This window comes from Cyanistes caeruleus, chromosome 5, assembly GCF_971803275.1.
Source record: "Cyanistes caeruleus chromosome 5, bCyaCae1.hap1.1, whole genome shotgun sequence".
NCBI classification, from domain to species: domain Eukaryota; kingdom Metazoa; phylum Chordata; class Aves; order Passeriformes; family Paridae; genus Cyanistes; species Cyanistes caeruleus.
Genome location: NC_141705.1, coordinates 46,313,902 through 46,334,809, shown reverse-complemented (window position 1 = coordinate 46,334,809; position 20,908 = coordinate 46,313,902). Strand labels below are relative to the sequence as shown.

The 20,908-nt window shown below is 39.0% G+C and overlaps 2 protein-coding genes across 8 annotated transcripts in view; both read left to right on the top strand.

Annotated features, from left to right (window-relative positions):
• The window catches only part of SEC24B (SEC24 homolog B, COPII component), a 46,639-nt gene extending 38,519 nt beyond the window's left edge, over nt 1-8,120 (top strand). For all 7 annotated transcript variants that reach the window (XM_086887865.1, XM_086887866.1, XM_086887869.1 and 4 more), the window contains 4 exons: nt 1,208-1,312; nt 2,363-2,455; nt 4,072-4,175; nt 4,841-8,120. In XM_086887865.1, the coding sequence (XP_086743991.1) occupies nt 1,208-1,312; nt 2,363-2,455; nt 4,072-4,175; nt 4,841-4,955 (417 nt within the window). In that variant the 3' untranslated portion in view covers nt 4,956-8,120. The remainder of the gene's footprint in view (nt 1-1,207; nt 1,313-2,362; nt 2,456-4,071; nt 4,176-4,840) is intronic.
• An 8,982-nt stretch (nt 8,121-17,102) lies between these two features.
• MCUB (mitochondrial calcium uniporter dominant negative subunit beta) overlaps nt 17,103-20,908 on the top strand; it is a 37,928-nt gene continuing 34,122 nt past the window's right edge. The window contains exon 1 of the mRNA XM_086887871.1: nt 17,103-17,320. Coding sequence (XP_086743997.1) covers nt 17,222-17,320 — 99 coding nt within the window. The 5' untranslated portion in view covers nt 17,103-17,221. The remainder of the gene's footprint in view (nt 17,321-20,908) is intronic.

Here is a 20,908-nt window from a genome sequence, read left to right as displayed (position 1 = left end):
CTTAAATTTAAACACTGTGTACAGTATGCTTGTGCTGTAAAGGATCAGCAGTGTCTTTAGGAGATCCAGTTTTATTAGCAAAAGCTTTCAGATCAGTTATTTTGAGTATAATGATACAAAAGTAGGGCTTATTTTACCAACTGAAATTAATGACAAAGCAGGTTTCAAATCGTAACAGAATGTGCCATTCTGTACTAATCTGCCTTTTAGTACAATTTCAGGTTAAAGTATTTGTGACAAAGGCTGCTCTTCAATGTCTTGTTTCTTTGAAAAATCCTGTGATACATTACAGAATTGCTTTTAAATGTTTTTGCTGGTTTTCTTTTCTCTTAACACTTGATTCTTGAGAGTATTGAGTAAAGCCTGGAACTTCCCCAAGTGGAATTCAGTAGCTTGATTTTCATAACTATGTCTAAATCCCAAAAGCTGCTAATCTGTGGCATTATCATATGAAATTTTTAAATAGTGATTTTTTTTTTTTAAATAATCTTTTACTATGTGGGCATGTGCTTAGTTGGTGGACTATTCTTTCCCTATATATTTGCAGAGCGCTTCAGAGATTCTTGGCCTGTTATTATGTTGGAGGAGGAAGCAGCTTTAATCTGAAAATGCTGGGGGCTTTGTGTTCATGGGTGTTTTTTTATTATTGTTTTTGTTTGTTTTATTGCTGGGGAGGAAGGCAGGGCATTTTTTAATAATATTAGTGCAAACAGCCATATTGTTTAATCAGATCAGTCACAGGGCTCGGTGGACAAACTCAAGGATCAGTTCAGGTAGGATGTTAAACTGGGGGACTTCCTGTTAATTAAGTGCTGAACTCTTCCTTATAGGGAGTAGAATTTGATGGTTTTCTGCTCTTGCAGCATTTCTAGTGAAATTGAATGCAATGAAAAAAAAAAGAGGTTGTTAGTAGAAAACTTAAGTGTCAACAGTAGTTTTTTTTTGAAATTTTGACATCTGTTGCATCGAAAATGCTAGATAAGCAGTTTAAATTAACTTGCATTATTGTGTTTTAGGTACTAAAGTAGCCTTTAGAATAAGAAGCTATTAGAACTGTTTGATGTACATAATCATTTTAGGCTTGACATAGTATTTTGCTATATGAGAATCCTCAGAATTTTACTAGAGATTATCAGTGTTTTTCCTGTTTTGTTTTACCTTTAAGGGTAAAATTCTAGTGTTACTGAGTATTGGATTTTTGTTACAGAGTACAATACATGTAAATGACAGAGTTGTTCCTCAGCCCCCACTTCAGAAGTTGTCTGCAGAGAAATTGACAAGAGAAGGAGCTTTTCTTATGGATTGTGGTTCCGTAAGTTAAAATATTACACGTTCCTTTTTTTTTATTTTCTAAGGGGAAAAGAAACCCCAAAAAGCAGTGCCTGCTGTGTTATTAAAACCAGTCAGCTCTCAGCAATAACAGCGCTTTGAATCAGCATTCCAGGTAACCTCACAGTCATATGTGTTCCAGTGGAAGGCTTTCATATTTTTGATCTGAGAACTATCTTTGAGCCTATAAAAGTTTGGTTTTTTTTTTCATGCACAAACTCTTGGAACCAAGAGTTCACATCAAGGTGTTTTTTATGGAATTAATGTGTTTTTATTTTCCAGAATGTCTTTTAATGGCTATTAAATTGCATATACTAGAGGATTTAACAAAACGATGTAGGAATGTTCTTGGTTATGCACAAAGACTGGGTTTATGATTTGTGGCCTGTGTTATATAAGAGTTGCACGTGAAAGGGAATTGGAGAGCAAACAAAATCTGTAGATACAGTTTAAGGTATTTGTAGAAAGTGCACTAGAACACACTCAATTGGATAAGCATTATGCTACTCCAATGACAGTCTAGAAGGTGCTTCTAACCTTGAATCACTTCAGGGCTGAGTATGAATGTAAAACTAGCTTTTGTCTCTAGACCTGTGAAATAATTACTACAATAAGATTTGGTAATTGGTGCTTTACTACAACTTGTTTAAATTGGGAATCCAGTGTGAAATAACCAACATAGTGGTGTGACTTCAAGTACTTCGAGGGGTTTAATTTAAAGAGGTAACACGTGAAGTTACTGCATTAACTGTTCCATTATAAATGTGTCCTGTGACCTCATTCTTTCAGTATTTGTATTCTGCCTTTGTTTTTTTAAATTTAATGACCTTTCTGTAAGTGTTACCAATATACTGATTATTTACACACTTACATATGAATACAGACATGTATCTATGAATTGCAACTTCAACAGTCAAGTGATTAATTTGTGTGGAAGTTGCTATTCTGGTATTATTCCTATTGCATCACCACTCACCTGTTTCTTTAAAATGTATGCAGGACCTTTTCTAAAACCGATTCTGGCATCTTTCAGATTTTTTACCTTTGGATTGGAAAAAACTGTGATAACAACTTCATAAAAGATGTCCTTGGATACCCGAACTATGCATCAGTGCCACAGAAAATGGTAGGCATTTTAATGAGCTGCTCTGTATACTGCTTATACTTGGAACATGCATTTAATCTATTTATTTCTGCATTTTCAGTTTTTAATTATGTAACCATGAGTTAAGTTGTTGGGTTTTTTTCTAGATAGATACCTTCTAACTTCTTGTCAGCTTCATAGGAGCCAGATAGAAGTTGTCAGACGTTTTCAAGGAAAGAATATAAATGTGTAAATTTCATCGTTCAAGAAATAGGATATATTTGCTCTATAACTGCTTTTATTACTTTAATGGAAGTACATGTGCACTCACAAGAATAGGAAGTAATTTCACAGGATGAATACAAAAATTATCTATTCAGATGTTTTGAGATTAGAGTTACTTCTTTGATAACATAGTTTTCGGAAGCCTTGTGTTCTGTGAACTTGGTAAGATATCAAATCTGTGGTGTGACACAGTAGGCCTGTAAGTAATGGTAAGAGTTAAGTTTTGCTCAGCCTCCAAGCCTTAACTCAATGTTAAAAAGAAACTTGCAACTATGAGAACATCTCAGACCCTTGTATGTGTGTTTTGATGGAGGGGTTTTTATGTTATAACCTGTACCTGTAGTCTAGTGCATGAAACAGAGCAGCAATTAAAGAGAAGTCTCCTCTTCAGTGAGTACTGATTCCATAATATCAACAATTAGCAGGTAAGGATGGACCTTTTTAAGACATTCTAGGAAAGTTCAGAATCAAAGGGTTATATCCAAATAATACCAAAAAATTTTAGCTTAGAAACACATAGGTAGATATTTTCTGCTTACAGTTGCATAGTATGAAGGAGGAAAGTGATGAGAACAGGTTAAGAGTGGTGAGCTATAAGACTACTATAAAACTGGACTGCTTTTTCAGAGTTTTGTGTTTTGCATGTATTAGCAATTTAGAACTGTCCCCTTTGACCAGCTGGTGGTACTAGTTAATAGAGTTTCCAGGAAGAACTTAGATAAAGGAAGGATGATCATTTTTTTCTAATGGTTATATAGCATCTATTATAATCAAAATGAGACAAAAACTTATATAAAGTTATGCCCTCATTTTACAAAGGTAGCAGTGGAACTACTTTAACTGAAATAAATTGCTTTAGGTCATGTTAATTGTCTTAAAGGATCATGTTGGCTGAAGAGTTGATATATTTAGCTCAGTGAATTGCTCAACTCTTTTTAAGTCCATTTTTTTTCAGCTTATTCCCTAACCGAATAGTCCAGTAACATCTTTCTATTGATATTTACATAATATTCAGATTTTACTTCTTGTTTCTTCAGTGATGCAATGTGCAACATCTAGAAACTTGATTGACAGAAGATAGAGGCAAGAAGACTACAAAAGCAGCATTTTGAAAAGATGACCTTGCTGTCTAAAATCTTTTGCAGTTAAAACACAGTTTAAGATGTACGCCTTACTAAATAGCAGTGCACCACAGATGTTATGAGTTATTGTCCTTTAAGCTGAAAAAAAACATCTCTATGTGTATGTAAATCAGTGATTGGTAATTTCTTAACAGAAATTGTGGCTTGAGTTGTTACAATTTTCAGGATCTGTGTTTTTCAAATGGTTTCAATAATAAAAAGTGATGGTTTCTTTTAATTACCTTCAACCAGACGCAGCTTCCTGAGGTGGATGCCCCTTCTTCAGAAAGGACACGATCTTTTATATCTTGGCTTAGAGATAGTAGACCTTTAAGTCCAGTTCTTCAAGTAATAAAGTAAGTTTTTCTGTTATGTACTGAATTGTTACTAGCAGCTTGTATTTATGATTTCTTACTAAGACTGATGAAAAATTAGTATAACTGTCTTGGAAGAAACTGAATAACATCACCTTCCCAACTGATACAGTGCTGTTTATAAAACTATCTAGTGACAAAGGTTATCTATAAATCTAGTGCAAATTCAGTTGCTTATAGTTTTATTGGTAGGTATTAGTTGCATATTTTTATATTAGGAATACACTAAACCGCAGTGGATGTTCTTATGATCAGTGGTGTTAACCAGCTTAGTTTCTGGTGTAGCTTTTATAATTTCATTATGTGTATATAAAAAAGATTCAAGTAAAGTTAGTAATCTGTACACGGTTTAGTATTTAGTTTTACATTTCCGTTTTCGTGTTTCTGCAAGATATTTTAAGTGCTGTATTTCATCTGCTTTTCTATCATTTTATATACTTAAAAAGATACTGTTGTTTGATAGTGTGTTGCAAACTTCCAGGGTTTTTTTAGACTTTGGATAATTTGTAATTGTAATATCTTTGACTGAATTTATATTCCAGATGACAGTAAGCAATTAATTAGAACTTATCCCTCTGTTTGAATTTGCAGTGGATTTTTTTTGCTCTTAAGTTGATTTTGCTCAATACCTTCCCTTCTTCTTTCAGAGACGAGAACCCTGCCAAAACAGATTTTTTTCAGCATTTAATTGAGGATCGGACAGAAGCAGCTTTCTCATATTATGAATTCCTACTTAATATTCAACAGCAGATTTGTAAGTGACCAAGGAATAGGTAGAGGAAAAAGTCTGACTTCAGACAGAAGCGTGGGCCAAGAGAAGCATATATGGGAAGTTACAGAAGTGGATGCTTGTTCTTCACAATATACAGTGACCAACACTGTTTTGGAAGCTTTACAGCTAAAGGAGTATACATTTCCAAAAGAATTTTGCCGATTTCCTTCAGTCTAAAAGTGCTACGAGTGATGAAGCTGTTTCACTAGTAAATTTTAAAATTGGTTTGTACACGTTTCCAGTTGTGCAGCAGTATGGTGCTCTGTTTATTGCAAGCTGGTGAATTTATGTAGCTATGTGGGATGATATTTCTTAACAAAATGTACAATTAGGTAAAGCCTTTTTTCTTACATTTGTTATAGTAGCCCTTCCAGATCCAAATCCTTAACAGAGATGTCAAAGGGCAGTGATACATGTCGGTTGTTTATATGAATTTCTTTTTAAAAGGAATGGATCATATTTGCTAAAGACTTCAGCAAATTCCCTGTGAAAGTTGTAGAGTTTCAGTAAAGTAAAACAACTGTAGAAATAAAATATATAATGTACATAGGTATTACATTTGTAAAGAAAATGTAAAAAATGTAACTAAAAAAAAAGGACCTAGCTCATTGTGCAGAATTGTTGAGTGCTCGATGATGATGAATTGTTTTGTCCCAGGCTAGACAATGAAGTTGACTATTAAAACATGATTAAAAAAAGTATCAGTGTAGAAGGAATATAGCTGCTGCTTCTGTTAATTTTAGGTGAATTTATTTATGATTGGCTTACTAATTAAAATATTTTGCTTTATCATGTGGTTTTATATTTATGCAACAATAATCATTTTCCAGCTACTCTTACCGAACTGAATATTGAAGTAAACATGCCTACCACCTTATTTCACAGACATATGGGAGGACAAAACACCACATAATCTGAAATGAGTTTTGATACAGAGTTCCTATACCCCTTATTATATATTATTATCCTAAAGAAGGCATATCTGTTAACCTTATTTTGCGTTTTGTAACTACTGTAGTCTTGGTCCAGGTTTCTGTAACTTGTGTTGTCTGCCATTTAGAGTAAGCATGGGTAATCACTCACTTGGAGATTCGAATTCTGCTGTGATCTAAAGAAAAACATGAAGGGATGTAAAAGTTAATTACATTACATCAGTGAAAGTAAAGGCTTTAAAATGACAAAATTCAAGATGTAATCACAGCTGCATATTTCAGAAACTTTGTCCTTGCTAATGTTTTGTTAACTGAAGGGTTTGGGATTTTTGGTAGAATTATGACAGACTTTTCCAGTTTGCTTAAGTTGGGATGGTTTACTTTGGCCTTTTTTTTTTCAGAGACACATTAGAATTAATTCATAAAGCACAATCAATCATACTTAGTTTCCCGAATTTTGTTTATCTGTTTAGTTTAATGAAATGTGACTTCAATGGAATAATTAGATATAAAAAAATAAATTATGATTAGTATGATTACATTTTAATTTAATGTAGCCTTGAAAATGCTAACATTGTATTTTAACTGCTAGCCCCTGAATCAAATAGTCAAGGAGAAAATGTACTAGCTATGGTTTGCAAATGCTTTAAAAGCTACAACAGTTAAATTGCGCAAGTAGAGTTACTCTGCATGTTAGCACAAACTCATTGTTTGGAGAAGATACCTTATATTTGTGTGTTGTCCTTAACTAAATGTATTTAAGTTACCCAAAGAATTACATAAGAGAAACTTTCCATTTAGTAAATTAATTTATCGTGTAATAAACATCTGAGGTAATGCTGAATGTTGTCCCGAAATCAGACCTTCAGGATTTCAGTGCTTGTTTGTAATGTGCATTGGGTGAAAGCTATGTGCTGCTGAAGAGTGGGGCATCTGAAAAGTCATTTGTATTTATGAAGATGAGAAGAGCATGTTAACATTGCAAATGCTCCATGAAGATGCTTCTGATTTGTGAGTTTGGTATTGATATCTGGGAACATGTTATGCTATGATTAATTGCAACATATTCTGTAAAATCATTTCTTAAAGCTTTATTCTTCTAGTATAGTTTTTGTATATAAAAATTATGAAAAACTACATCTTTAGAGCTATTTGTTGAGTAAAATTATTACACAGCACAGAGAATATAGGGGTTTTTTTTTATTGTAGAGCACATCTCCATTCTGACTGATCTTTGGTTTAAATTTAAAAAAAAAAAGTCTCATGGAAATATCTTGGATTTGAAACATCTCAGGATTCAGGGTACTGATTTTAGTCTTTTGATAAATAGAGTATCTGTTGGCATGGCAAGAGTATCTCTCTAAGAAGGACCTGGGTGTTCTGGTGGAGGACAGATTGTCCATGAGCCACCAGTGTGTCCTTGTGGCCAAGAAGGCCATTGGGATCCTGGGGTGCATCAGGAAGATCAGTGCCACAGGTCAGGATGTGATCCTGCCCCTCTGCTCAGCCCTGGTGAGGCACATCTGGAGTGCTGAGCCCAGTTCTGGGCTCCTCAGCACAAGAGGGACATGGAGCTGCTGGAGCAGGCCCAGTGGAGAACACAAGGGCGATGAGGGGACTGGAGCATCTCTTACGAGGAAAGGCTGAGGGAGCTGGGCCTGTTCAGCCTCAACAAGAGACAACAGAGAGGGGAACTCAATGTTTATAAACACCTGGAGGGAGAGTGTCAAGGGGATGGAGCCAGGCTCTGCTCAGTGATGCCCAGCAATAGGGCAAGAGGCAGCAGGCAGAAACTGATGCACAAAAAGTTCCACCTGAACGTGAGGAAGAACTTCTTTACTGTGCAGGTGACTGAACACTGGAACTGACTGCCCAGAGAGACTGTGGAGTTTCACTCACTGGAGATGATTCAAAAGCCATCTGGATACAATCCTGTGTGACGTGCCTTGGGATGATCCTGTTTGAGCAGGGATGTTGGACCAGAAAAGCCCTGGTCACTTCCAACTCCAAGCATTCTTCTGCAATTCTGTGACCTAAAAGACAGTTTCTGTTACAATGGCTTGGATCACACCACAGTAGCAGAAGATTCAAATTAAAAATGTATCCCACCAAGGGAAGTTCTGTTAAACTCAGCAAACTTGTTGCCTACTTAAATAAGGTTTGGGAGAAGAGATAAAAGCCATACTTTCATATCTGCTTAAATAAAGTGCTGAACTATCCAAAGTAGCTCTCTAGCCATTCTAGGGATTGAACTGTCTTCCACACTGCATAAATATAAATCATGTCTGTGTTTCATTAGAAATTTAAGATTTCCCAGGAAGGATGTTTCCCAGCCCCAGCTAAGTAAGTCTTTGGGTGATCAGTTCAAATGCTCAGTATTTTAAGTACTGACAGTGGGGATCCCTTTCATATCTTGGTTCTACATGCAACATTTTGTACCTCTTTCACCAAGGAAGTAGTATGGAAGTTTTGTGGGAGAAATTAGAGCCCACAAAGTTCTTACAATGGTAGGACGCATGATGCAGCTCCCTGAGAAGTGTTATTCAGCTCAATTCTTTATTTTGTTCTTAAGCTTTTTAGAAGTAAACCTGTTTATTAATCTTGGTATAGAGCGTCTTATGGCAGTGAAGGAAAGATGACTGGGACAGGTAGTTTTCTTTTGCTTTGGCTTTCTGTAAATTTTGTCAGATACTGAAAAGATAGTTTTGTCATGGCTGGTGTTTGCAAAAAGCCAAAATCAGTTGCTAGTAATCCTGAGAGTCAAGAGCTCTTAAGTAATTTTAAATGTGGAGTCAAGCTTTTTCACACCAGGGAGATTTTAAGAATTTTATGATGAAGTTTCAAGATACGGAACACAAGTGGGTAAATGAGGAATTACAACCTCAGTCATTGACTTCTCTGCAGTTAGAAGTTTTGGATTGTCCTTGCCTCTGGGGGCAGGATGTAACCCTGCAGAAATTCAGTAGCCAGTGCAGGGAGCAGGTAGGTCTGAGGTTTAGCTGGCAATGAATTTATGCAATACCCCAAATATGTGTCTGTTACTATGTATTAAATGATGTTTTGTTTAAAAGCAGTTTTTCAAATTATAATACATGTTAAAATTTTATATATTATTTTCTGGTAGTTTATTCCGTTCTACAAAAGGGTGAGAGGGTTTTATATACCCTATTGCATCTCAGATTTTCATAAAGGAGGTAGAATATAATTGGAATCACAGATACTTCTGATTTTTAGCATACCAGGATTTTTGGTAGACTTGTGTTGGGAATTTTAAAGGGAACGGGCAAACTGTAATGATTTATTGATGCAATTTCTTTACTGCTCAGCCTCTAGAATTAAAAAAAAGAAAACCATTTCTAGTACTCTTGCATGTCTTTACTTAAACTGATATTCTGTTACATTCAAATTCAGGAATCTAGAAAAGTTTGGTTACAACTTGTGCAAATAACTGGTATTGAAGTCTCTTTTTGAAAGCCTTTTATTTTTCCTCAGAAGATACTGATGATTCCTGTCCATGGAAAAATCCAAAGGCATTTCTACTTTTTGGAGTTGTGTCAAGAGAATTCTCACATGATTAGAATCATATAAATGATTATTAAAACAACAATGACAATTCAAGTAACTACATAATAGATCTTTCTTCATTTCATGCTTCAATCCAATTGCAGGGGCTTAGATGTATTTTCCTTTACAGTTTTGATAACTAGGAAAAAAGAAATATTACACAGAGTTTCTTACTTCCCTTTGGCAGACCTTAGCAAAAGGAGCTGCCTGATTAGGAGTACCAGTCATGCACAGGATTTTAGTCTTTGCACACTTCTACAGAAGATAAACAGGAGAGGTGGCAGAACTCCTGGAAATATTTCACAACCTATTAAAATAAATTATTTTTTAAAAGGAGAAAGGATTAAAGTTTCATTTTCTTGCACCTGTTTACCTTTATGATTTTCTGGGTTTTATTTACTTAAAGCTATGTTTGAGGCTTTTATCAGATGTTAAGAGAACCCTACCCTAGAGGCATATAAAATACAGATCTCCAATTACACCTTTAATCACGCTACCAATAAAAGAAATGTGGCAATTTTACAAAGGTTGAGAGTGTTGGAAGGAAGTTCTGTTTGGTTAGTAAGCAGTATAATACTTCTTTTGTTGATGTGAGTAGAACGTTTCCACTTGCAAGACACTGAGGCCTTGGGGGATTCTTGAGTAAAGTGTTTATTGCCATCCTCAAGTATGAGAAAGAGGTGGTGATAATTAGCCATCTTGGTAATTGCTAACCATAGGAAATGTTATATTGTTTGAAAATATGTTTTAAAAATTAACAAATTATTTCATGTTAGATCATCATTTGGGTGGAGAAAGTAATACTGAGGAAAATATTCTGTTAATTTCTGTAGATACAATGCTTTCAAAAATTTCTGCAGGCTTTAAGTCTCAGCTTCTATGAATACAAAATAGTGCTAAAAATTACCTAATGACCTAATGCTGAAGGGAGGAAAAAAAGGAATAAAAAGCGTAGCAGTCACCTGTACCTAAGGAATTCTATCTGCTCTTTTCTTTTTGGTGGCAGAATATGATGCCTTCATTCTGTAAAGTAGAGCGTAAAAGAGGGCAGAAGTAAAACTGGGGTCACTGGTATATGTGCTGGATGTCCTCATCCAGTTTACTGAACATGTGCAGGGTTTCTAAAAGATTAGTTTCCTATCCAGATGATCACGTTTAGGTATTTCTTACAATCTGGCTGTATTTCACAGTGCCTTATATTTACATTGAAAATAAAAAGCCATTTGAGTTTCCAAGTTTTCCCTTTTCCCTCATCCAAGCTATTATTTCAAATTACCAAAACCATGTACGTGAAAGTGTAATTTATTCTTGGAGAGCGAGCATGAAATCTTTCAGCCTTCCATACAAGTTTTGAAACTTTTGAAGTTCCTGGAAGAAGAGTGGGAACTGTCTGTGCAACGTGGACTCTGGCATCTCCAGCAATACAGCTGGATTGGTTCTGCAGGAAGAAGGCAGCCTTGGGAAAAGCAGCATGCAAGGGGTCTGTCAGCTGCTCCAGCACTGTCAGGCTGGATCATGATGATCATCATGATGATCACTGCTGGATCATCAAGCAGCGCTGCCCATCCACCTGCTCCAGCATCCTGTCTCCTTTAAGAGTGATTGGCATCCAATGGTCAGGGTTAAACATAAGAAATCCCCTGTGTGCAAGTTGCCCTACCCTGAGATACGTCTCTACCTTACATATTTAGAGATCAGCTGGTATGTAAAACCCTGTCAGCATTTTTGCTTGTTGGAGTAACTGAGTATTGTTGACCTTAGACTGAGTAATTTCTTCTAATGGATGGTTTATAATATAAATAATATTTAATATATTTACCTGTATAACTTCTCCTTCTTTCTGAAAGATTCCAAATTTTCTGTAGCTTCCTGAACTGGGGACAACAGGAGATAGCAAGTTGCTCTATACTTTTATTTAGTACCCTGTTAAATCTTCTACGTAATTTGCCTTCTGTGACTTTTAGTTTCTCAGTGTGTTTAAATTTTTGATGGCATGTTCACTTGTCTTTTTACACCATCTCTTAGGATTATACTTGACATAAGGTACCTGGAACTATGCAAGCTATCATTAACAGTGTTGCATGAACTGATTTACATGAAGGTGGGTATCACCAGCCTTTTCCCTTTCCTACTCTTTTTCATCCTGAGTTCTTGCTACTGTTTAAATAAGCAAGTGTGCTGTGTTACAAAAAATAAGTTTGGTGTCACAGCTTCATGGAGAAGTTTTTTAAAAAAACCAACAAAACAGAAGCTCTCCGCCCTCCTCAGTGGCAATTTCCTAAAACTGGAGAAAGACTTCTTTAGCTCCTTCAAAATTTAGCACTTTCCTTAAAAAAAACATCTGGAAGTTACTGAAATCTTGCAGGTATGTGTAGAAACTGCACATTGTGGAAAAGGTCCAGGCATAACTGCAAGACCTCTTGAAGCAGGAGTTAGAACTTCTAAGAATGTCCTTCAGCTTCAGATTGTGAATTTCATGTGAATCAATAATAAAATAGCTTAGGAGCCAGCCTTCTCACAAACACATTGCTATGCTTCTGACAGCCTTTCTTCCTCAGCCTAAGAAAGTAACAGAGCAGACAACATGATACCACCTTGAAGGGAGGGAGGACTATTACCCAAACAAGAATATTACTACAAAAACCCTTGAAATGCACAAACATGCTTTGCAGAACAGGCAGATGGAGTACAATGTCATGGAAGGGCATGGGGGTTGGAGTGGATACTCAGATCCCTGAATATTTGCATAAAACAGGAAGTCAGAATTTTTAGACTGAATATGGTTGTGATTCATGGCGTTTGTGCTCAGCTCTGGTGGTCTTTTGCAATGACTAGTGTGAAAAGACTTAATGTAAACTAATAAAAAGAACGTGCTTCTGTGGGTGTGCATTACTTTCTCTGGTATAATGAACATTTACTTTGAGCAGTCATTTGTTAATGCTATTTGCAAGTTTGGATTGTAAAGTGTTTTTTTCAGTTCCTCTCTTTGCCCTTGCTTCCACATTCTGTGTATTTGAGTGATGTGTGTCCAATTCCGCATAGCCATTACTCACTCTCAGTTACTAGCATGGAATGCTTAGGCAGAGGTTTCACTGAGGAGCCCTCACCACAGGGGCTGTGCTCTCTTCTGAACAGTCCTTGCTTCCTAACCAGCACAAATGACATTAAATTTGTGTGTTCTCACCTTTTAAGCCATCGGTCTTTCAGGTGTAGTGTAGGTCATTAAGGCTGCCTGAGTGGGGAAAACCACTTTCTGTGATCTCTTTAATACTGCAGGTGCCAAGCTAAAGACTTGAGCTCTGTTTCTGTGGCAGAGTGGTGCAGAAGGAACTGAGCCTGGAAACAGCCAAACCTCTGCTTTGTGGTTGATCCAGGGGAAAGGAAACAGCTGAACTTTTCCATTGTGCTACTGCTGTCTTATGACAGATGCCTTGAGCACAAGCTGGGCCTGGAATGGCTCCAGAATTGAAACTCAAAATGGGAGATCTCCACCCATATCTTTCTGGCATGTTTGTTGTGTATTTCTCCCTGGAGCTGTGGTTCCTGAGGCAGATCAGGCTGATTTCCCTGTGTAGTGGCAGCCAGAGGGGAAGTTCTGCCCTGTCTCCACACTATCCCACCAGCTCCCTCCATCCACTGTCGTGCAACGATATATTTACAAGCCAGAGGAAACATATAAGTGAAGTCTAAGCAAAAGGGGACACACAGTAAAAAGACTCAGAAAAGGGAGGAAAAAGCAATGACTATAAATGATGTCATCTCCCTTTAACTGTGACTCGGGTCTCTGCTGTATTGACTTAATATTCCATTACAATTTTGACAGTCTGGCAACTCTATAATTAGGGTGTAATTTATGAGACTCCACCTCTAAGCACTTCTTCTGCCTTAAGTAAGAATTTCTCTCTGCAATTGGAGTCCAGGTATTTTCCCATGTGATATCATGCCTTCCAGCAGTTTATTTAGGAAAACTTACTGGCATGAGCCCCTGCTCTATAAAAATTACAGACCTTTTGTTTGTGTTCTATGCTGGGCGGTGATAGGTCTCATCTCACTCTTTCTTTACCAGAGCAGGACAATTAGTGTGTTAGTACTGGCAGAGCTAATATTTTGCAATGAGCTCTTCTTTTATACCTTGAAGAGAGATTTTTTTGCTCTGTGCCATGGGACAGAACATACTTTTCCCATGGTGAAAAAGTTTTGTCTTTACACTGAATAGCACGTTGCTGATACCATGTCCAGAAGTGCTCCCCTCTTCATGAAAACATAGAAGTTTGGGGTTTCAGTCTTGTGACTTTTGGGAAAATTCAGGCTGTTTACTAATGATTTGTAAAGACCTTACCTAGAGTTCTGCAAGCAAGGCTTGAGATCTTACCTCATATTTGCTGCTGAAGAGAAAAGATTTTGCAGCAGCTTTTTATCACCAGATACAAGATCTGAGTATATATATGTTTTTTGGAAGATATCTCAGAATTTTATTCTATGTCATTACATTTTCTGTTTTGAACAGTAGTGTGCAGGAGATGTAGCTGTTGGCTTACAAGTAAGATGCATTGGAAAATTTTGTCCCAGGAGTGCTGAATCCTGCTCACTGAAGGAGCATAGAATAGAACAGCCTTAGAGTGAATGTCAAGCTTTCTGCTGTGGGTTTGGTATTGTTGGGGGACTTCAAGTTTTGTCATTAGATTTTTTTCTGCTCTCTCTCCCTTACCCACCAGATCTGGAAAAGTGCCTGTGTACAAAAAAGGAAGCATTTGAAGAACTGTGATGAATGAAACAAGTCAGAGGATGAGGAAAAGGGCTCTTGCTTCCCTGTAATCATGGCTGAAGTTACATCTAATCATATTTGTTTCCTTGAGTGGTGGGAACATCATCCTATAATTGGGGTACTGATCAGATTTGTCATTGGACTTCTATAGCTGGCTAATGAAGGTGATCACCCTGTAATTAGTCTGTGAGCCTTTCCTTTCTGTACGTATTTGAAATGTAATGCACATCACCTTCAGTCATGTTCCTTCCTGTGGGGAGGGTAGCAATCTGCCCTTGCAGGTGTGTGCTTCTGACAATACAGTTTGTGAGGCATGTTAGGACTCTGTTCTTGGCTTACTATTTGGCCCAGGGAAAACTTTTTTTAATTCAGAAGGTTATTTGTGTCCTTCTGTCCTATCTTAAAGTTTGTTTTGAAATTAATGAAACTTAGGAGACAGACCCCTCTCCATTTGGAAGCAACAGGGTCCCTCTTATTCCCTCTTAGTTTCAGGCTTCCCTAGAACTCCCTCTTGCTTTATTTTAGTAAATAGTTTTGTCTTTAAAAAATACCCCATAGAATATAACTTGAAACATAAATCTTAAGTCAGTAATAATCTGCTTGCTTTCCTAGTAATTTTCTTACTGGATCTGGGGTCAGTCATATCTGTGTGATGTGAAGAGAACACTGATGCTGTGCACACCTGAGTCACTTCCCTGGAAGTGCCATTTCCTATTGGCAGAGCACATAAATATCAGAAGGGAAGAGACGATTCTGCACCACACAGAACAAGAAAATTCCTTCAAAGATAGTTGCAGATTAACATAATTTAACTTGTTACCAACTACACTGTAGCATGGTGGGGAGGGGAACAAGCAAAAATTTGGGAACTAGCATGTCATTCTAAAAGTTGTTCCACTTGAATGCACTGCAAGTTGAGACCCTGTTTTAGCAGTTAAACTCAAGAAACTTTGCCTTTCACTCCACTGTATAGGCATTTTAATGTACCTGTGACCACAGTGATGTTTCACAGCAATTTTTATTTGTACAGTATTCAGCAGCTATGAATGGATAAATACAGTGACAGTTTTGTGTAGAATTTTCTTTGTCAAGTGTTGATTATATGACTAATTTAGACCTGAACTACAAGAAAATGCATTTTGAGGTATCATTTGGAAAAAAACCCAACTAAGTTACAGTGAACAGGGAGTACTTAGAATGGAAACTAAGACATGAAACATGTTGCTTAGCCGGCAAAGCAGGATTTGCCTCATGAGACACTAGTACAGGTGTGAAAGGTAAATTTAGGTTCGGTTTTTCAAAGAGCCAAAGTCACCTTTTTAAACTTGGCAGTGTCTAATGTTCTCTTAATTCTCCTGCCTGTATATAAAAACATAAGCCTTGACTCCTAATCCCCTCCGTAAGTTAACATTCACAAGTTGCTGTGACCATCAGTGCTCCTTTACTCCTTATCAACATTTTAAAACAAAGTACAAAAAATAAATACAGCATTGAATAATGACCAAAATTAAATCATCTTTTTTCTAGCACTGACATTATTTTTTCTTCTCCAAAGAAGGTAATTTTGATAAAGCTGTCACTATGTGGTAGAAGTGTTAAAAAAAAAACAAACACAAAAAACCAGAAAAGGAAGCCAGTTGCCATGGCCTAATTACCTCTGCTTGATAAAACCATAAATATTACAACTTGAATTAATATAGTTAGCCATTTAATCCTTATTTCACCTTTGGGAATTTTGTGGATCTTAATATAACTATGTAATAAAGTACATAAGATTAAGAAATTAACTCTTAGTTTCATAAAGGGAAAATAATAAAAAAATTCTGAGAATTTTTGCCATAGTAAATACTAATAATGAATGTTGCCTTTCAACATTTTCAACAATTTCAACAATTTTAACAAATTGTTGCCTTTAGGAGTCACTGCCTGCTAACAGTGCAGCTGCTCTTCTACTGTTTCCTGGGATCACATTCATTTTAATAGATCACAGTGACCCTGAAATGTGAGTGAATGTCTACGTGACCTAAGGTCTAAGCTGCTGGAGGTTTCCATTCCGGAGCTCAGAAGATGAACGCAAGTGGGGTCTTATTTAGTCCCCTTGAGCCATCAAGTGTGCAGTTGCAGAGTTTTTCCATGACGCTGACACTTGCAGCTCTACAACAGCCCCTTTTTCTAAGATCCTTTTCTCACCATCAGGGAAGGTTTTGTTTCGTTTCGTGCAATGCAAAGCATTGCTTTGGAGGAAAATCATCAAGGGTGGAGAAAGCAGAGGAATACAACAAAGCTTCCCGATATGTTTCCCTGATGGAGTGCCGAGGGTCTGATGTGCTTCAGTGGTTTGTAGTGAACATGAAAACCTGTCTTTGTGGGCATGGAGGTGATTCCAAAAAAATTAACAGAATAGAAAAATGTGAAGCCTTGCTAATTGCTCTACTGCTGTAAACAAAACTCTCACGTAAACTGAGTAACTACAAGAGCGTCTTCCATTGCTTTGCTGTTCATTTCTGCGGTACCTGAATGTGTGTATTTCACTGAAATATTTCACTGGAGCAGCATAGTCCCGTTGCTCAAAACAAAGGCAACACTCAGCGACAGAGGAGCCAGGTGTTCGGGTAAGACAGGCATTAACGGCTATTTTAACATTTTTTGACAGAAAACCTGTTTCAATTACGAGAGGAAGAACGACTCGGAGGAGGGGTGCCAGAGCCCGTACCCAAAGGGCGGTGGGCTGGGCACGGCGGGGCGACAGCAGCTCCCGATGGCCGCCGCCGGGGCCCGCCCGAGGCGCGGGACGGAGGGAGCGGCTGGGCCCGGCCCGGCCCCTCCGGCGGCGGGCGGGAAGGGGCCGAGGGAAGGAGCGCACACCGCCCCGGCCGCCGGCGGAGCCGCCCTCACCGCGCTCGGGCGCGCCCACGCCCGGCCCGAGGCTCAGGCCGCAGGGGCCGGACCCCGGCGGGGCAGCAGGAGGAGGAGGAGGAGGAGGAGGTGCAGGACCATGCTGGCGGGGCTGGGCCGGGCGCTGCGCGGCGACAGGCGGCGGCTCCCGCTGCTGCTGGGCAGGCGGGATGGCTGCCCGCCGCCCTCGGCGCCTCAGGTAAGGCGAGGAGCGGGCGAGGATCCCCGCGGGACAGCGGCGGGAAGAGGCGGAATTGTCCCTCGCGGCTGCTGCCCGTCTCTGCCCCGAGGTGCGGCGGGGCCGCAGGGGGACAAAGCTGGGGACAAAGCTGGGGACAAAGCTGGGGACAAAGCTGGGGACAAGCGTCACGGCGGCCGGGCCGGGGCCCCGCGGGCTGCGGGGTCGGTCCCGCCGCTCCCCTCGGCTGCCCCGGGCGGGGCCGTGCCCGGCGGGGACTGACGGGCGGCGCCGGCCGGGCCGGGGGCTCTGCCCCGAGTGACTCACGGGCTGCTCTGTCAGCAACCGGGAGTAAAACGGAGAAAAAGTTTCGCTTGCGGGCTGTCGTGCTGCTGTTGCTGCTGCTGTACGTGAAGTGCTGAAGTCCACCTGCCTCTGAGCTTCTCCGGGCTTTCAGACGTCCCAGAGATCTGTGATCAGGAACAATAAAGGCAAGCGTGAACGCACAGTCGATTTAAAGATCTGCTGGCGCCTAGGACTGTGATATTGAGAGAAATTGTGAATTGTGATATTAATTTCTGGGAGAGGAGGCAGTTTGATCCTTTTTTTAATGTTCTTAATAATAGAGATATGCCCTGCGTTTGCTTGGAAATACTGCTGTGATGGAGCACAACAAAACCCCGTCCCTGCGTCCGGGGCCCTCCCGTAGCAAGGAAGCTGCTGGGGTGTGTGGTGACATCCCAGAAGGAAGTCCAGGGCGATCTGGCGCTTGTTTTTTGAGCAGCTTCCACAACCCGTGTCTCGAAACCTGCGGCAGTGGGTGGAGTTGAGTTGTACGAAATGAACTTTCTACTTTTTCTCAGTATTTTTTTCTCAAACTATTCAAAAAGCCTATTACAAAATTCCATTGCATTAATTTGCCCCGCATCCCTTAATGCTAATAGTCCTCCTTTGCTTTCTCATGCCTGTATATGAGGACTTTTAAATAGAGAATTTAAGATAAATATTGATTTAGCCTCCTTAATCTTCTGAGGTTTCAGCGGGGCGTGCTGAAAACACCTTGCACCTCGCTGGGAGGGTTTACACTGTCATTCAGCACACACTGACACTACCTATTCAGTTTGACACCTCTGACTTCGCCAGGGTACTAGCTTTGCAGGAAAAACTTCGTGCTTTTCTAAGGCTCTAAATCGAGACTGAAAGCTGATAAAGCTTTAACAAGAAACACCAAAAATGAGAGGACAGGGAGGAGGTGGAGGAGGAGAAGCTCTTACTTTGGCAGCACTGTCATAATAAGAAAGAGCAAAAAAATGATCCTGTCTGATACTTTGTGGGATGGAACGACAGTGACATGCATTGGGAATTAAATTATTGCACCAAATAGGTGAAGCAGAGAGATGTTGAGGAAAAATCTAATAGGGAAAAGTGTTTAATACAAGATTTGATTTATTTAATAAGAGGAAATTTTTGGAATAAGTTAATATACAATACTTTTGGTGATCTCTGCAGCTTGTTTCATACTATGTTTGGTGATGGGAATCAGTCTACCCATGTGCCTTTTGGGGCCTTGACTGGAGTTTCCACTCAGAAAGCTGGAGGTGGTACATCAGTGGCCACACAAGATTGTAGGATGAGCACTTGGTCATCATATACTGCAAGTAACTCAGGTGTTGATGGGTAGGTGTGTGAATGCACAGTGTGTTTGTGTGCTGTGTTTTTGACTCATAAATACACAGCTGTGGGGATAAATGAGCCATTATTGCTAATTTGCTGTAATTTTTTACAGGATTACAGGATTACAGCAGGGATTGCTGTCCAAAGGAGCTGTGTTTTTAATCATTAACTTTTCAGCTCTACTTTTAAACGAGACCTTCAGCTCTGTCATTAGCTGCTTTGCCTTTCGGATTGATGCTTGTACAAATTCTGCATTTTGTAAAATTGCAGTTTTTGTTAGGTGGGGCTTTCTGTATTTTAAGTGGTTAGTTCTTAGTCAGACTCTGGCTGCCTGGGATGTCCTGGGATTGTTGCTTTGACAAGAATGTGTTAGAAATCTGGACAGCAGGCTATGTGCAAAAGAGAAAAGGGCTTAGCAGCGTGGGCAGTTTTTCAAACTAACTGAATCACATTGTATTGTATTCTTTGGACAGGCATTCTTATTACACATAATTTCATTCCCCAAAGGCTGCAGCTCATTTTGCTAGAGTCCTAGATTTGTAATTCTGCAGTTATTTTGTATGTGGTAGAGCCTAAAGGTTGCCAGCTCTTTTGCTTCCTCTTGACTTGCATATTTTAACTCCTGCAGCTCACGCTGAAAGAAATGCCCTGCTTGCACTGCTCTCCGTGAGGAATATCTCCCCTCACCATATCTCAGTGGAGAATGCATTTGTTAACACAGAATCAAGGCTTTAAATTGCTGGAGGTGTTTGTGGGGTTTTTTGTTTGGTTTTGTTTTGTGGGGGTTTTGTTTGGGTTTTTTGTTTGTTTGTTTGTTTTAAATTCATAAACCTTCTAAGCCAGGAAATATTGAAGGGACTGCATTTAATTATTTTTTTTCAGATGGTCCTAGTTAGTTTTCTATAGTGCTGAATCCTACTGGTCTAAAATTGTGTTTCTTTTTATGGCCATTCATGTAGGTGAGGTTTCCAGTTTAGTCTGTACTGTGGAGATCTCTACCAGCATGCCTACATCGCTTAGGATGGGTGGCAAGCATGGAAAATGAAGAAATCTGGGTTCCATGTTTTTTCTTAGCTTAAAACTGGGTTTCTTTGCAGTCACACAGCCCTGTGTCTTGCTAAAACTGTTTTTCTTCCTGTGTGAAGTTGCTGGAATAGTGACATTTCCTCTGCAAAAGTCAGGGCTTGCTTTAAACAGGTGTTAGCGAGAGAAGTAAAACGGGAAAGCTTGAATTGTTTCCAAAATTTAAATTTATTTAGCATCATTAATTCAGAATACATTCCATTTCTATGTGCAAAATTCTCTTAAAACTGTGTCTCTGGAGTATATTGGCAAGGGGAAAGATTGTGTGTAAGCTTGCAAGAGCAAATTGCAAAGGCTTCTGTGAAAAACATTATGGATTTATTTTCTTCCTTGATTGGGATATTGCATATGCTTGTTGCTGAGGGGAATTTTCTTCCTAGCTGCAAACTGCAGTCAGTAGGAGAGTCATTGGATTTATCTGCAGAAAGCAGAGTAGTGAGGGTTTTACTTTTGGGGCTTTTTTTTTTTGGTCAGTTCCCAATGTCATCCATATCTGTCAAAAATATTTTTTGCAGTGCTTTCAGCTGATAAGTTTTTGACTACCCGGTTCCTCAGACAGGCTTGAACTTTTTTCCAGTCTTTCCTGTTAGTTTTTATAGTAATTCTTACTCCTAAATTACCATAATTCTCCTAGCATTACACCTATCCAGTTTGTCCTTCAGTTTTATACTCTTATAGCAAGGATCTAAATGTGTCCTAATAGCCACTCGATAATTCCATGGAGGTTTTTAATTTTGCCTCTTTCTCTTTTGCATATGATCTGCTGCTGGGATTTCTAAGATATTCTGACAAACAGCACCCCCAGGACATCGAAACAGCAACCCCAGATCAACTACAGAGATGCAGATTGGC